General features: G+C 33.9%; 7 protein-coding genes across 7 annotated transcripts; 4 read left to right on the top strand and 3 right to left on the bottom strand.

Moving 5' to 3' along the window:
• Window positions 1-150: 150 nt before the first annotated feature.
• On the bottom strand, window positions 151-1,417 carry RO3G_04079 (uncharacterized protein; the record flags this gene model as incomplete). The annotated part of the gene is made up of 3 exons (XM_067658669.1): window positions 151-855; window positions 902-1,018; window positions 1,070-1,417. The coding sequence occupies 3 exons, from the start codon at window positions 1,415-1,417 to the stop codon at window positions 151-153; spliced, it is 1,170 nt and encodes a 389-aa protein (XP_067514770.1).
• Window positions 1,418-3,175: 1,758 nt separating this feature from the next.
• Window positions 3,176-3,789, top strand: RO3G_04080 (uncharacterized protein; the record flags this gene model as incomplete). Its single annotated transcript, XM_067658670.1, has 5 exons — window positions 3,176-3,261; window positions 3,322-3,424; window positions 3,481-3,547; window positions 3,603-3,712; window positions 3,772-3,789. The coding sequence occupies 5 exons, from the start codon at window positions 3,176-3,178 to the stop codon at window positions 3,787-3,789; spliced, it is 384 nt and encodes a 127-aa protein (XP_067514771.1).
• A 2,808-nt stretch (window positions 3,790-6,597) lies between these two features.
• On the bottom strand, window positions 6,598-6,968 carry RO3G_04081 (uncharacterized protein; the record flags this gene model as incomplete). The annotated part of the gene is made up of 2 exons (XM_067658671.1): window positions 6,598-6,765; window positions 6,861-6,968. 2 exons carry the CDS (start codon window positions 6,966-6,968, stop codon window positions 6,598-6,600), a joined length of 276 nt encoding a protein of 91 aa, XP_067514772.1.
• Window positions 6,969-7,128: 160 nt separating this feature from the next.
• RO3G_04082 (uncharacterized protein) lies at window positions 7,129-8,103 on the top strand (the record flags this gene model as incomplete). Its single annotated transcript, XM_067658672.1, has 4 exons — window positions 7,129-7,180; window positions 7,234-7,341; window positions 7,411-7,517; window positions 7,591-8,103. The coding sequence occupies 4 exons, from the start codon at window positions 7,129-7,131 to the stop codon at window positions 8,101-8,103; spliced, it is 780 nt and encodes a 259-aa protein (XP_067514773.1).
• A 1,912-nt stretch (window positions 8,104-10,015) lies between these two features.
• On the bottom strand, window positions 10,016-10,602 carry RO3G_04083 (uncharacterized protein; the record flags this gene model as incomplete). Its single annotated transcript, XM_067658673.1, has 3 exons — window positions 10,016-10,095; window positions 10,346-10,534; window positions 10,572-10,602. The coding sequence occupies 3 exons, from the start codon at window positions 10,600-10,602 to the stop codon at window positions 10,016-10,018; spliced, it is 300 nt and encodes a 99-aa protein (XP_067514774.1).
• A 3,546-nt stretch (window positions 10,603-14,148) lies between these two features.
• RO3G_04084 (uncharacterized protein) lies at window positions 14,149-14,658 on the top strand (the record flags this gene model as incomplete). Its single annotated transcript, XM_067658674.1, has 1 exon — window positions 14,149-14,658. One exon carries the CDS (start codon window positions 14,149-14,151, stop codon window positions 14,656-14,658), a length of 510 nt encoding a protein of 169 aa, XP_067514775.1.
• Window positions 14,659-15,020: 362 nt separating this feature from the next.
• RO3G_04085 (uncharacterized protein) lies at window positions 15,021-15,724 on the top strand (the record flags this gene model as incomplete). Its single annotated transcript, XM_067658675.1, has 2 exons — window positions 15,021-15,216; window positions 15,276-15,724. 2 exons carry the CDS (start codon window positions 15,021-15,023, stop codon window positions 15,722-15,724), a joined length of 645 nt encoding a protein of 214 aa, XP_067514776.1.
• Window positions 15,725-15,966: the final 242 nt, after the last annotated feature.

Here is a 15,966-nt window from a genome sequence, read left to right on the forward strand (position 1 = left end):
AAATCAAACACGGCTCCACTTAGATAAAATCGAGAATTTCATGAAAAGTGTTAAAGAGAGACGATTAATGAAATTGTATACATTTTATTGAATGGAAAGATGGTAGAATAAAGTATTATATATCAAAATGAAAAGAGGGTGTAATGGAAATTAATTTTTGTAAAACACAACATCTCCTTCACTTTCAACAAATCTACAGCTCTTCCAAACTTTCCAAAGAGCAATGGGAATAGGAGTGTTATCACAGTGGTAATGCTTACCAAGAGCTTTCTTGATATGAGCAGTAGCTTCTTCAGCATGGTAGTGAGGCATAGTAGAAAAGAAGTGATGAGCAACGTGAGTGTCGGAAATGTGATGGTGGAAATAATCGATAAGGGCACCGTAAGAACGATCAACGGTAAGAGCAGCACCACGCTGGAAGTTCCAGACATTCTCGCGGTAGTGAGGCAATTTGGGATCAGTGTGTTGCAAATAAGTAATCAAGACAAGCCAAAAGTTTACACACAAGTAAGGAATAACATAATATTTGATCATGTTTAAGGAACCGAAGATTTGGCCACAGTAACCCAAAAGACCTACCATGCCAACAACACCAACAGAGGAACTGACGACATCCCAATATTGGCCTTCTTCGTAAATGTCGCAGGATGGGTTGAAGTGAGAGGCCCAGCCAGGGTAATCTTGACCGGTGACATTGGTGAAAAGGTATAATGGCCAGCCAAACAAGAACATGAGAAACATACGATAAAGTACAATAATAGGAGTTTCGTCAAGAACGTCATGGGGACCATCAGCTTGAGGATCTTTGTCGCGAGGTGGCAATCCAACCTTTTCTCTTGTCTTGGGAAGGAAAACCTATGGAAGATGTTAGGATTGGTTTTAGTTTATTTGTGTAACATACTTGATCTTTTGACATGTGACCAGTAGCTTTGTGATGCCTAGAGTGAGAGAATCTCCAAGAGTGATAAGGAACTAATAAGAGTGTATGAAGGACGAAGCCAACACTATTATTGACGGCCTACACGAATTGATTTAGTAAATTGAGTAAAATTGAATTGATCAGTCTTACCTTGGATGGACTGAAGGCTTGATGCCCACATTCGTGACCAATAACCCAAACACCAGTACCAACAATACCTTGAGCAGTCCAATACAAGGACCACAAAAGCAAGCGAAGAGCAGCAGAATGAACTTGATCAATGTAAGTAGCTAAATAACCCAAGACGGCGATAATAGCAAAATCATGAATAACATAAGTGAATGATCTGAATGTATCTCGACGGAAACAGTGAGAAGGAATAGCATCACGGATTTCTTTGATGGTAAAATCAGGAATCTCCCAATTTCTTGCTACTGCTTCGTCGATAACGGGCTTATTTGCTGGTTCATTAGAACTGATATTTCTCTTGGTTGCCATTATCCCTAATTATGTCTTTCTTCTAGAAAGAGAAAAGTTATTAAAAGAGAAGGGAGAGAGGTGAGATTGAAAGAAAGGGAATGAAAAGTTTTTTATTCGCTCCCTGGTTTTATACGCTTTTTGTTTAGGTCATAATTAGGAGCAAATCTTTTTAGAACTTATTTTAAACTAAGTTGACAAGATCGAATGAAATCTTCAGCGGTAGTTTAATTATGATGCTGATTGTCTATCAAAGGTAGGTAGCCCCAAATGTTGGTTTAAAACCACAGCTGGGTAACTGAATAAAATTTTATGGTTCCTAGTGAAAGTAAAATGTTTATAAAACCTCGTATGATTCAAACCAAAGATCTAGTCTTTTTATACAATAAGATAAATTTAACACTTTTCTCTATTTGATCTTCTTTTTTTTTTGGTTATTTAAATTATATTTTAAATATCTTTAGAAAATATAAATAAATAATTGTTTTCATGTGCTTTTACTTGAATTATTCGCATGAAATTTAATTCTTTTCGTACTGTCCCTTGTTTCCTTTTTTTTCTTCTTTTAAGATGGCCCTTCCTCCGACCGGCGCTTCCGATACAGTTTTCATTTGTTGTTCCTATTTTTAAATGGTTGAATTCTACCAATTGTTTGATTTTATGTTTTGGTTGAATGCAACTACCAACTGAATCCATAAATGATTACGACTTGCTTTTTTTTTTTTTTTTTGCAATCGTACAAGTTTCTTTCTGCTATCCAACCTATACTAATCATTGCTTAAATTCTATCATTCCAGTAAGTCATATATTTGTTATTCTTTGGTGGTACAGTAAAACCGGTTTTCGAGTATAAAATGTATTCTTTTTTTTAATAATACAAGTTAAAATTGTAGTAAAAAAGAAATACAAAAGGGAAAAGCATGATTGATTAATAATATGACCATGATAAGTCTTTAAAATAAAAAGTGCTTTAACTGTAATAGCTTTTTTATCTTTAACTATCACAAAAATTAATTAGCAGGATACATCTTTCTTTCTAATGAAACTCTTATTTTTAATGAAAGCAACAGCAGGTTTGTATTGAAGTAGGATAGCTTAGAATCAAAGCAACAGTGAGCCTAGCATACAGAAACGATTGTAAAAGGTCTGAATTTTAAAATTTTCTTTAAAAAGTGTTTGGATCCTTTGTAAATTATGTTTACTATTTCGAGAATAGCCCAATACTCATGACAAGTATCATTAGAAGTAACTTGTTCAAAAATAAATGCAAGCTATTTGCTCGCTCTATATCTACAGCCAATAGACCAAACTATGCTTTTGCGTTTGATATTGATGGTGTAATCATTAAAGTAAATTGTTAACATTCTGCGTGTTTTTTCAAGTAATAACGTCTTTATTATTATTACCATTGCAGGGGAAACGTCTTATTCCAGAAGCTACAAGGTAAAATGAAACAGAAATATAATTACGAAATAAACTCTATTATTAAATTATTTTTACAGAGCATTGAAATTACTTAATGGTGACAATGGAGCTAATAGGTAAAAACAGTAATGAATTATGAAACCCATATAAAATCCCTTTTACCAAAAATAATTCAACCAGAAAAGTGCCATTTGTTTTATTAACCAATGGTGGAGGTGTCACTGAAGAAGAAAAAGCAGAGCAAATCAGTGAGATAGTTGGTGTCAGGGTATTGTTTTTCTTATTTACTAGACAACAAAATACATTGATTTTCAGTAGATTGACCCAAAAGCCGTTATTTTATCTCACTCGCCTATGCAAAACCTCGTGAGTAAATATCAAGACAAACGAGTGCTTATTGTTGGCGGAGCTGGACGAAAATGCTTTGAAGTTGCCAAAAAGTAAAGAAGAGAAATACAAATTGAAGCAGAATTTATAAAGGAAATCTCTTTTTTTATCAGGTATGGATTCCAAGATGTAGTTACTCCAAACGATGTTATGCACTGGAATCATTCTGCATGGCCCCATTCTGAGCCAATCACAGATTTGTCTCTTCTTACGAGTGTAAAAAGCATGTTTACTATCTGTTCTGCCTTTTAATCCCCTTTTATTGTTTATAGCCTCACCCCCTTGAATTTTCGGAATTACCTATTCATGCAGTAATGATGTTCTATGATTCTCTTGATTGTAAAGTGCACTCGTTGATTAATCCTTTTTGCTCAAACTAAACAAAAAAATATAGGGGGTAGAGATATACAAGTCATGTTGGACGCACTATGCTCAAAAAAGGGGGTACTTGGTACAAGAAAAGAAGATTATTCTGTGCAAGATGTTCCTCTTTACTGGTCCAATGTAGGGTTTTTTTTTTTTTCTTTAAAGATAGAATGTAGCATTAATACATTGTTATATAGAATGATCTTGTAGGTTAGCAACAGAGTAAATAGAAATAATGTGGTAAATTGATTCCTTTTAAAAATTGTAGATTTGGAGCACTGATTTCCCTGCACCTCGATTGGACAAGGTGCCTTAAAAATGCGCTTGAAGGACTCTACAAGACATTAACAGGCCATGAATTGCAATCAACCTCATTTGGAAAGCCTCACGCAGCAACCTACCAATTCGCTGAACAAGTCATTGACTTCATTGCTGGCACCAAACAAAAAAGAAATATATATGCTGTAGGTGATAATCCTGCAGCAGATATTAAAGGTGCCAATGCATATGGTTGGACAAGTGTTCTTGTCAGAACAGGTGTATTCACCGGGAAAGGAAACTCTAGTCAATATCCAGCACACATTGTATGTGAAAATGTAGAAGAAGCAGTAGAAAAAATAATTGCTAAAGAAGAAGGAAAACTTTAATAAAGTTAGATTGAAAATAGATCTTTGTGAACGCGTAATTCAACTTGTTGGGCAATTTTCTTCCCAAGTTTACCTTTTAAAATTCTAATTATATTTAAAGACCTCGATTTGAGAAATTAAACATGTTCTTATTAACCAAGCAAAGGCTTTGCTGTATGAAAAGAGCAAGTTCAAAGATGTCGCAGCAACAGATATAGCTCTGTCATAGCAATTCAAAATAGTTGGGACTCTAACATCTTAGGAATTAAATCCAATGGATTATGAATAATTCCGTATTTTAGTCCCTAAAAACAAAAAAAGAAATACAGCGAAGGTTACTTTCCGAAAAAACATGGAGAATGTCATGACCTAGTTTGATATATTGTTCTCCATGAAATACAGTTGGCTAAAAATGCATAAGTACGTTAGTTCATCTTTTTTTTAGAGTTATCATTAAGGTAAAAGTTATTGCTATAGATACAATTTCTTAAAAAAAAAAGTTATATAGTGGCTCGCTTATAATAACTTTATATTGAACACCAATTTCACCAGATAGCCTGGGTTATATAAAAAGTATATCTATTTGATTCTGTCCACCTGTATAATAGCAGAAGTCTATTAAATGGTCTGATTTGCTGGTGCATAACGAGCCAGAAATGATATCAGAAGTGCAAAAGTTAATGGCTAAACAGGCTCAAATGATGGGTGTCAAGATAAGCATAGCTTACAGCTATTCTGGAAAAAATATAAGTTTTAGTATAGACTTTGAATGCCATTCATCACTATAATGCTTGTTATTGAAGATTATGAATACAAATTCTTTAATAAACTGAAACTTAAAGAATTAATAGGATTTTCATCTAATAAATTGTTGGCTTAATCAATGATCGCGTATCAGTGCTGCAAAGGAAAGAAGTATCAATAGTAAAAAATGATGCATAAACTATTAAAGTCAATATTTACTCGAAATCAATAGTATTGTATTGGTATCCAGAATAGAATGATTTCATAGAAAATGAAATTTAGACCTTGTTAGCGCTTCAAACTGCCCATTGTTGTCATTAATAACTCCATTTTTAAATGGATACATTATTTTCAGAAATGGTGTCCTCTCTTTTCGCGAAACTTTTGAAAAAATTAGCCATTTTCCTGAGATAATCTTAGCCAAAAAAAAAAAAAAAAAAAAAAAAAAAAAAAAATCCTTTTAGCCAAATTCAGCATACAAATTAACTAAATTATGCTATTTAAATGTGATTCTTTCTTTATTAAATATGGTTTCTATTTAAGCAATCTTCAAACCTTGTCAAAAGAATACTATTGCATGCATCACGTATCCTTGAGGGTAATGTTTCTTCTTGCAAGAGTTCTTCTCTTTTCATTTTGCTCTTACAAACAGACCAAAACTGTTCCAATAGGATTTAGCTCAGGGGAATATGGAGGAAGATATACACAACCATATTCCCGTCTGTTAATCTTTTTTTTCAATGTCAGCGTTCTTATGAATAGGCGCGTTATCCATTACTATGTAGCAATCTTTGAACTCCTGGTGCTTGTCTAAAACATCCATTGTGTCGTATATGAAATTGAAATAGTGGCCTGTGACAGTACCGCTTCTACTTTGGGTGTTGATTACAGCTTTACCGCCTCCTGCCTTTCTCTTCTTGTTTGGATTAACGGCTCTTGGCTTTCTCACTTTCACATTGATGGCTCCATATGGAGAAGTTGCCTCAAATATGGTCGTAGACTTTGCTCTTGACTTGGTTATAACTACTTCGGCACGACTACCTATCTTAGACCAAGCTACAGCTCTTTTCATATTGATATGAAAAGTAGCTTCGTCAATAAATATACAGTTACTGAGATAGTCAATATCAGTCTCCATTCATCTTTTAATCCATTCGTATCTTCTTTTGATGTTCTCAGATGAGTTTCTTTCCACTGAATGGAAGTATGCCTTCAAGCTGATTCTACATTTTTCTTTCATGAAATTGTATACAGCAGTTTTAGAAATGCTGAAGTCCATAAATTGAGCTGATAAACCGTCCATTATTTCATCTACTGTCAACGATGGCTACTTATCAATGTAATCAACTAAAAATACCCTATGTTCCTCGCCTAAAGATGGTGGTCTTCCAACAAGGTCCTTAGCAGTTTTCCGCTGAATAATATCTAGTGGATCTTTTTGGTCTCTATCATACCAGCCCTGGGCAGTCTGCGTAGGTATGTCTATTTTCCTTGTGGCTTCGGCTACTTTCAGACCCTTTTCATAAACTAGCTCAAAAAATATTTTTTATCCTCGTCCGAGTACTTTCTGTAAGCACGTCTTCCTTTCCCTGTTGAATGAACCTCGACTAGTAATTCACCAGTGCGCTCAACTTTTTCTTCCTTTTTTATAACCTACTTCTCAGAAGACTTTAAGTCAATGTATTGATCATAATTCGTAACGCTGTCTAGTGGATAAGTTTCATCGTCAACCCCCATTTGAGTAATTACTGCTTCTTCTCCATTCTCTCCCACAAAATTTCCAAGACCGTCTTCGTATACAAAAGTACTCATAACTAGGGACTAATCAAAGTAAAAAGAAACAGTGAAGTATACTACAAAATGGCTAATTTATATGTTGAATTTTTCTAAAAGGATTTTTATTTTTTGGCTATTACCTCAGGAAAATGGCTAATTTTTTCAAAAGTTTGGCAAATAATTTCTGAAGAGTGTATAAAAGAACAAGAAAGGAAATGTTTCTGAGCCAACGTTTTATTGGATGACATGATCTGTGACTTTGAAGTGGAAACCTACTGTCAGACATCCATGGCTTTTTTTCCTTGTTTTTCTTTTTAACCAATCTTCTCTCTCTCCCTTTTTTTCAGTTGAGGAATGCAAAGCAATACAGGGAGAGCCACATATCAGGCCAATCTTAGACAGGCCTTAATGGCAGGTGCAGTAGCTGGTATGGCTGTTGATACAGCATTATATCCTCTAGGTATTATGACATTCAACTTATCTATTCTTATATCTAAGACACCTTTTGAATAGATACAATAAAAACCCGTTTTCAATCAAAAGCAGGCTTTAGAGCTTCCGGAGGCTTTCGAGGTATTTATTCTGGACTTTTATCTGCAGTTGTAGGAAGTGCACCGAATGGTAAGAAGAAGAAGAAGAAGAAAAAAAAAAGATTTGGATAGCATTAATCTTATGTGTGTACACATATAGCATCTTTGTTTTTTGTCACATATGAGGCATCGAAAAGATTACTAGGTGCTTCTACAGAAAGTAATACGCCTTTTACCTATATGGTTGCAGCTACATTTGGAGAAATAGTAAGTTTTAGTCAACGAAGAGAAAGAATAAAGTACTGATGCATGATCCTATATGTATTGATCTTACTATTAGTCCGCATGTACCGTACGTGTACCAACAGAAGTCATTAAACAACGTATGCAGATCAAACAATTCAAATCAACCTCAAATGCAGTCACCAATGTACTGCGTACTGAAGGCCTGTTAGGCTTCTATAGAGGATTTCTACCTACTGTCGCCCGAGAAATACCCTTTACATGTATACAATTCCCGCTGTATGAGTATTTAAAGACTACATATGGTAGTTATAAACAACAAAGAGTTGAGCCTTATGAAGCTGCATTGATGGGATCTTTAGCAGGAGGTGTAGCAGCAGCTATTACAACCCCTTTGGACGTTTGTAAAACCCGCATCATGCTTTCAAAAACAGCAGGGGAAGCAAGTTTAATAGAAACTATGAGAAAGATCATAACAGAAGAAGGCGCAAAAAAGCTATGGGCAGGCGTTGGACCGCGAGTGATGTGGATATCTATTGGTGGAAGTGTATTTTTAGGTGTCTATGAAAAAGCAGTGAAAACATATACACAGTTACATTTATTTGCATGATAAAAAAAAACACATACGCATATAGAAGAATACTTTTTTGTACATAATAAAAATAAAAAGAGAGAGAGAGATCATTAATGTATGATAGCAATGCTTTTTATTCTATTTGTCCAATGTTTCAAATATGAGGTATATATGGTAATAAACTACTAAAGAAAATTAAAATTGAAAGCATATGATGCATTGAGAAGAAGAGAGCAAACTATACTTAAAAGAAAGTTCAATAAACAAGGTTTGTATAATTATATATATTCAATGAAGGTAGGCATCATTCGTTCGTTTGAGGAATAGGAGGCGATCTCTTTGAATCAGTGAGTCGTTTGGCCTTTACATACTAATTGTAAAAATAAGGGTGACTCGCCCATATATTTGTTATATTATTGATAACGCTCAAGAATAAATTTCATGTTTACGCACAAAGCGTTGTGATTTAGATGTCCAATGTGGGAAAGCATTTATAATTCATTTTCCTTTTCTTGTTATGAACTTCACGTAAAACCACTTCTTTTACTTGTAATGTATTTTGCTTCAATATCCAAACAGAGTCTATGAGAGGAAGAATGCGCTTGCCGAAAAAAAAAAAAAAAAAAAAAAAAAAAAAAAAAGGCCGATAGTATCGATGCTGATAAATCGATTTATATAGGTACAGGAACCATAAATAATGAACGTTGTTTGGATTTTTAAGAAAGCATAGATTAAGTATTCCTTCGAAATAATCCTTTATACGTGAATCCTTTTCTAATCCAACTCTCAATTATATTGTTACTTCTCAGAATAACTATATTTTTGCTTATTCATGCCCCCTGATCAAGTTGGATTATGCAAAACTTACCTTCCTTGTCCTAAGTATAAATATACCTCTTACACTGCTAGAAATCGTAATTTCTCTAGCTGTGTCACTGAGAAAGAGACAATAATTGGTTTGTGTAGCAATGATTTGGAATCACAAGAAGTTTATAGTAATATTGTTTCTAGATTATCAAATAAGCTTTCTTATTTTTGAAAAATACAAGAATAATACTGGGATATTGAATGAAAGAAGACAAAAATAAGATATATATAATAACGTTATTTCACCCTGCTCAGTCCTTAATAGATAAAATCAAATAAACATTCTCTAAGGACTCAATCATGCCATTACCAGCGAGACTAATAATTTCTCCTGATGTAGCTGATTATCACTGTAACCTTAACAATAAACCTTTTGAATTCAAAACATGAATGCAAACAGTTAAAGACCAAAAACAAAGTACTTCATTCAACAGTAAGCCAAATAATAATGATGATACTACTCTGGGAAGTCAAACAGTTTTTCTCCAAGCTATTGATCAACATTCTATTTTTATGGATGGTTTAGTTGCAGAGAATATGTTACTCTTGTTAAGGATAAAGTAAAAAGTTATGAACCCTTTACCCTCAAATCCCATCTTGGGAACAAGGTTAGTATTTGTATATTGTTTGGAGCAACTTAACAATCTGATGATCAAAAGCTTCTACTTGTAAAACTCATTTGGTCAGATAAATCTATAAACCCCATTTTTATACTAAATCTCTATGCTCCAGCAAGTAACACAGCCGACGCAAATGTTTTCGAGCGTACTTCATAATCTAAACTCTATGGATAGTTCAGGTACTATTATTCAAAATTCCTTCATAGCAGGGAACTTTAATTTTCTCATTTGGTAACAATACTTGTCACAGCACACAACAATTGAAAAGCCCTACATCACTTTCTACAGTTTATAATTTCTCAAAGATAGTATAAAATTTTTTAAAAAGAAAACATTAGCCTCCAATCAACTTCCAGAAGAACAGATTCATCCACTTGTATAGACTATATGGTTGCAAACAAAAGTATTCACAATAATTTCAGTAATGGGAATGTTTAATACATGAATAAAGAATGGAAATACTACGCTCTTTTATCTACAAGCTTCTCCGTAGGAATCTCTTCAGCTGGAAAAGGTCTTTGGAGAGCAAATCCAAATTTAGCTAAAAACCTAGCATACATACACATACTCAATCAACAATCAGAACAACATGTTAATAATAAGTTATCCAAAAATAACACCATTCTTCGTGAGCAATATGATCTTCTCAAGGAAATGGTTAAAAACAGTTACTCAAACATTTCGCAGAAATAGATGTAAATAGAGGAATGAACAGATCAAGTAGCTCCAAAGCTAGCGAAATGATGTTTTTCGATGATATTTCAACAACATAACCCATTTGAATATCTTACTTCCTAAAGTTGAGGATAAATTTGCAAAGTTACAAACCGAAATAGACATCCTCAGAGCAGGTAAATGATGGATAGAAAGTAATAAAAACCCATCAGGGTATCTCAAACGAGCAGCTGAATCAAGAACTATCAAGCGACATATCTCCAAGATTTTTCTTCCAGAAAATGGCTTGGAATGCTGAGATATTACTACGAAACTCGATGCAGCTTCCAATTTTTATTCTACACTCTACTTCACAGAACCTATCGATCGTCATGATCTCGAGTTCATGTTAAACATGATAGACAAGTAGGTATCATCAAACGATGCTAAACATATAATAAACAACAGTTTGTTCGATGACATTCTAGATGGATCGAAAAGAACTCCTCACAAAAGTAGCCCAGGCATGGGTGATTTCATGAAATGTTAGCTTGATTATGGGTGATTCTAATTGCAAGTCTCTAGTGTTAGATATTTTCAATGTAACTATCACCAAAAAGCTTTTTCCAAAGTCATGTCAACAAACTTGCTTGGCCTCTTACCAAAGACTGGCGATTTTACAAATCTAAGAAACTGGCGCCCAAATTCACTTATAAATACAACTTACAAAGCCTTTACAAAGATTACGAATGGAAGGACAATGGGATACCTCAACCAAAGTAATCAATCGTTTCCAACCATATCCTATGCACAATAGGTTCATAGATAATCATAACTTTGCCTGCCAATTGATTATGGAAGATATCTCTAAATAAAAGTCAATGTCAGAAAACTTGGGGGTCATATTAAATCAAGCAAAAGCTTAAAATCGCATTCATCTAGAACGCTTGTATAAAGTACTAAAGTAGTTTGGTTTTCCAGATAAATTCATCGAGTATATTCATAATCTTTTCTTTAGCAACTTAATTTCAGTCAATGTGAATAAATCCTTATCTGGCAGTTTACACCAACTGCGTGGACTATGTCAAGAAAACTCAATTTTACCTATATTTTTCAATCTTGCAGTAGAGCTATTCTTACCATCTATTCTTAACAATAAGGTAATTGGCGGTTACTGTCTTAAAGCTAGAAGACACAGCTCTGATCTACAATTAACAGCACCAAGATCAGTCAAATTACTAGAATATACGGGCCATATGCTAATCTTTATCAATTCTAAGGAAGAGTTTATAGAGTTACAGGAACGTCTAAAAATATACAGTGATAAACCTAACTCTCAAGTAAACTACTCCAAGTCAGTATCATATCTCTTAGCCTGTATATCCCCGTTTAACAATCGAGAGCTCAAAAAACTGATAGTCCATAATGGTCTCAGGTGTTTTGATCCTCAGTTATTAGGTTACATCAATTACCTTGGATACCCAATATGATTCAGCACCGATCAACGAACTACATTCTATAAAAAAATCATCAATAAGCCTGAAAGCTCACTTAACATTCATTCACAGCATCAATTCTCTGGTTATGGCAGGATGCGCATTGCTAATACACCCAAACTCTCCACGTTGTGGCATTTTCTGTGTGTTACTAGTCCTTTAAAAAGCTTTTATCGAAAGGCGTCTTTAGTGTGTATTAATTCGTGACCTATAACCTATTTCCCAGAATTTCCAGAAAAACTTTAAAACAACCAAAAAACAAAGGTGGTGTTTCATTACTGAACGTAGAAACCCGGCAAAAAGTTTTCCAGCTCAATATATCTAATTATTATTGTTAAACAATCATCAACGGATACCGGATTTCTTGTACAAGATGCCGGTATTTATTTTTTAACCTTAATTTGACGTCCTCTCACGTATCGTCTCTATGACATTTAAGCATTCCAGATCTTGCGGTAAGACAAAAAGGCCGCCATCCACTGATCCCCATATTTAGTGCTTCAGACTCCTACCTTGGTTCATCTGCCGAAAGCGATTAGACAATATCACTACAAACTAATCTACTCGTTCCCTCCAAAGATATACGCGAAGAAGACCTGCAAAAAAATTCAAGTTTAACAAGTTCCTTCAAGTACGAAAAGCGTATTATTTCTTTGAGTGATATTTCTTTTCCAATGGCGTCCAATTCAAAAACAGGCAACGTTGTGGTTCACCAAATATTCTGCAAAAAGTCAAAATGCGTTTTTTTAAATGGAAATATTACCTTCAAGCCATTCTTTATATCTTTACAGTCATCTAAATCCATTGGTCTTGATTTTGACAATGAAGACCGTCCTACTGAATCAAGCATCAACTTTGATCCATTCATTGAACAAACGAACCATGATGATATTAATATAACAGCAACGAAAAAATCGTCAATCAAAGACAATGTTCAATTTTAACACAAATTAATAAATAACGAGTATAAATAACAACATATAGAAAGCTTTTATTAGTAGTCCTAAGCACACCATTCCTAGAAATGCTTGGTACAGACTTCTTCATAGAAAAATTATCCACCCGATTCAACTTGCACGAATCATCCCAGCAAACGTAGAAGACGAATATTGTCCACTATGCAAATTATCAGAAACAGAGCAGCACATGTTCTTTACTTGTATTCAAAAGCAAGGCTCGCGGAAAGCAGCTTTCAAGAGATACTTGTCGAATCCTAAAGATTTTAACTGCAGCGCAATAATCTAGGGTTTACCTACAATTAAACTTTACAAGTATTACATCTTAAATTATCACGACAAGTTTACAACATACGACTTTTTTTTGGCTACAAGCATCCGATTTATATGGATAGCGCACTGGTAACAATTCTTTGAACAGATTCCTGTTTTGGACGAGTTTGTTGTCAATCAAATGCAGAAAGAAATATCAAAACTACCTGCTTCAATTCATTACATTAACGTGTTTCTATACTTATGACATGCCTCTGTTTAATACAATTGCATGATTTGAATCCTTATACTCTTTGATGAGTTTTAATAAACTTTAAAATATTCATCCATAAAAAAATTGGTGCCTATTTAGTACTCAGGCATCTGGAAACACAATGTTTTCTTGTCTGTAGGAGTCTTTTATATTTAATTTCCAGTCATTTATATTTGTGTATGGGAACTTCTCCATCCTATCAAGCTCAGTCGCTTAACTGACATAACAAAGAATGAATAATTTCCGAGTAAAACGAAGCGTTTAATTTCCAATGAAAGAACAGGAATGCTATAAAAAAAAGAAAGCATTTGACGTGAATGCAAATTCTGAAAAATTGGTTTTGTCAAACGTGAATCGCACCTTTGGAATAGTTGATCCAGACACATGTACAAGTAAAAAACGTGTTCTGTATTTTTTCATAAGTGTTACAATTCTTGTATATTACACATTACTCCTGCTATTTGTTCATCAATTCATGAAGCGGAGATACGAACGAGGTAATAGTAGACCCTGATTTTTTTGCAATATTGGTTGAGAGAGAATCGTTTGCGACAATTGTAGCTTATTTCTAATTGTTTATAAAGTTTATACTTTGAAGATAGTCTTTTTATGATGAAATATATTTGCCAAAAAGCAATTGGAAGGAATTGTGCCTTGTTTAAACGCTTATCAAGAAGGGACTATTGTATAAACTTCCTCGCTTTATTTTCTTTTCAGAAGCCGCCAATGCTAGTTCGTGTAACTTTATTTTTATGTTGTACGGACATTATTATGTGATGAATTAGTTGTAAATTAGATTTAATTATATATGAGTATTCTGTTTAAACCGGGTGCTTTCTATAGCTGAGGATATGTTTCAATTGTTAAATTATAAATTTGTTGATCCGTTTAGTGTAACGTTTGTTTTTAGTATATAAAGAAGAGCATGTTTCAGATGATTTGATTTTCATTCAATTCATATCATGTCTTTCCGCACATTTACTTTATTCTTGGCTGTTGCTGCTGTTGTCTTGTGTACCTTTGTACAAACTACTGAAGCCCTCTCTGCTTCTGCCCGTAAGAATATTTTGAAAGCACACAACAAGGTCCGTGCCAAACATCATGCTCCTGCTTTAAAATGGAACAATGCCTTGGCTTCCTATGCCCAAAAATGGTCTAACAGATGTGAATTTGAACATAGCCAGGGTCAATATGGTGAAAACTTGGCTTTGGGTTATCCCAACTGGGGAAGCGTTGTTAATGGATGGTATAGTGAAGTAAAGGATTATGATTACAGCAACCCCGGTTTCTCTATGGACACTGGTCACTTTACCCAAATTGTTTGGAAAGAAACAACCCAAGTTGGTTGTGGTGTCAAGGTTTGCAATAATCTTGGTCAAGGTGCTAAGTTGTATACCTGCTCCTACAAAGTTCCTGGAAACATGGTTGGAGATAACAACGCTTACTTCATTAAGAACGTTCTTAAGCCTTAATATATACCATCCTCTTCTCTGAATCGAATAAATCAATAAACTTATAAATTGAATTTTAAACATCTTAATTACGCGTTGGTTTTATATTATCAATTACACTTTTGTATTAAGGAACAAGTTAGGAGAAGGGAGCATATCCTAATAAGAGATAGTTAAAGATGGTACCTATCTTACAGTGATATGAAAGCTACAACGAGATCGTTAGGCAGCAAACTCGAAACCAAAAGTAGCATTTTTACAAACAAACCTGTTGAATGATTGTCCAAAATATTCTGCTTTACAAAATAAGTCCGGTCCGAACTTTGCAGGTGTCAAAAAAAAAAAAAAAAAAAAAAGATTTTCATATTTTTTTTTCCTTCAAAATGACAGAACAAAAAAGTAGTGAAGGGATCTATACTTACTGTATTGAATATGCTAAAACACAGCAATCAAAATGTGATTCTTGTAAAAAGATAATTCCCAATAAATCTCTTCGTGCTGCAGAGATTTATAGAAAGAGTCCCAAAGAAAAAAAGAATCTTGCAAGACATACTTGGTATCATTTCAAGTGTTGGAAAGGTAAGAAACAAAAGATAAAAATGGCCCATATAGTTGTAGCTTATGACTTTTTTTTATAGTGCCTACTTTGTTAACACGAATCCCTATTGAACAATTTAGAGGCTATCCCACTTTACAAGACAAAGATAAAGCTCGTGTACAAAAAGTGATTAAACACGGCGTAGGTGCATGTTGGTCAGATATCACAAAAAAAGAAAAAGAAGCTAAAGAAGAAGAGGAAGGGGAAGTGAAACCAAAGAAGAAGGAAATTGATGACGATGTGGATATGACAGAAAGTTTGACAGGCGTACAAGAAAAGAAAGTAAACAAGACAAAAGACAATAAGAAAAAGGACAAAAATCTGAAAGCAAAGACAGATGAAAAGAATAAAGTGAATAAAAAGAATAAAAAACCTGCTGCAAAGGAAGTAGCACATAAATCAAAGGAGATTTTACTTCCTAAACAAGATCAACTAGAATTAGAAAGTATTGCAAAAGAATTCAAAGCATTAAAGAAATCAACAAAATAGAAATTTACGTTTATCAATAAACTCTTGATCACATACTATCGCCCTTGCTTTATACTATTCGGAATCAATTCATCGATTTTTTTCTTCTTTGTGAGCTTGCTCTTGATAAATATAAAAATGTGTTGCTTGTCACAAAGATGTCTAAATCAGAAATACAATACAATTAAACTTAGTAGCAAGAAAACCCGATTTTATTTTTACTAAGCTTTATCTCTTTTTCAAGCCCCTGGTACAGGAGATAA

The sequence above is a fragment of the Rhizopus delemar genome, genomic scaffold (assembly GCF_000149305.1).
Source record: "Rhizopus delemar RA 99-880 supercont3.2 genomic scaffold, whole genome shotgun sequence".
Classification (NCBI taxonomy): Eukaryota; Fungi; Mucoromycota; class Mucoromycetes; order Mucorales; family Rhizopodaceae; genus Rhizopus; species Rhizopus delemar.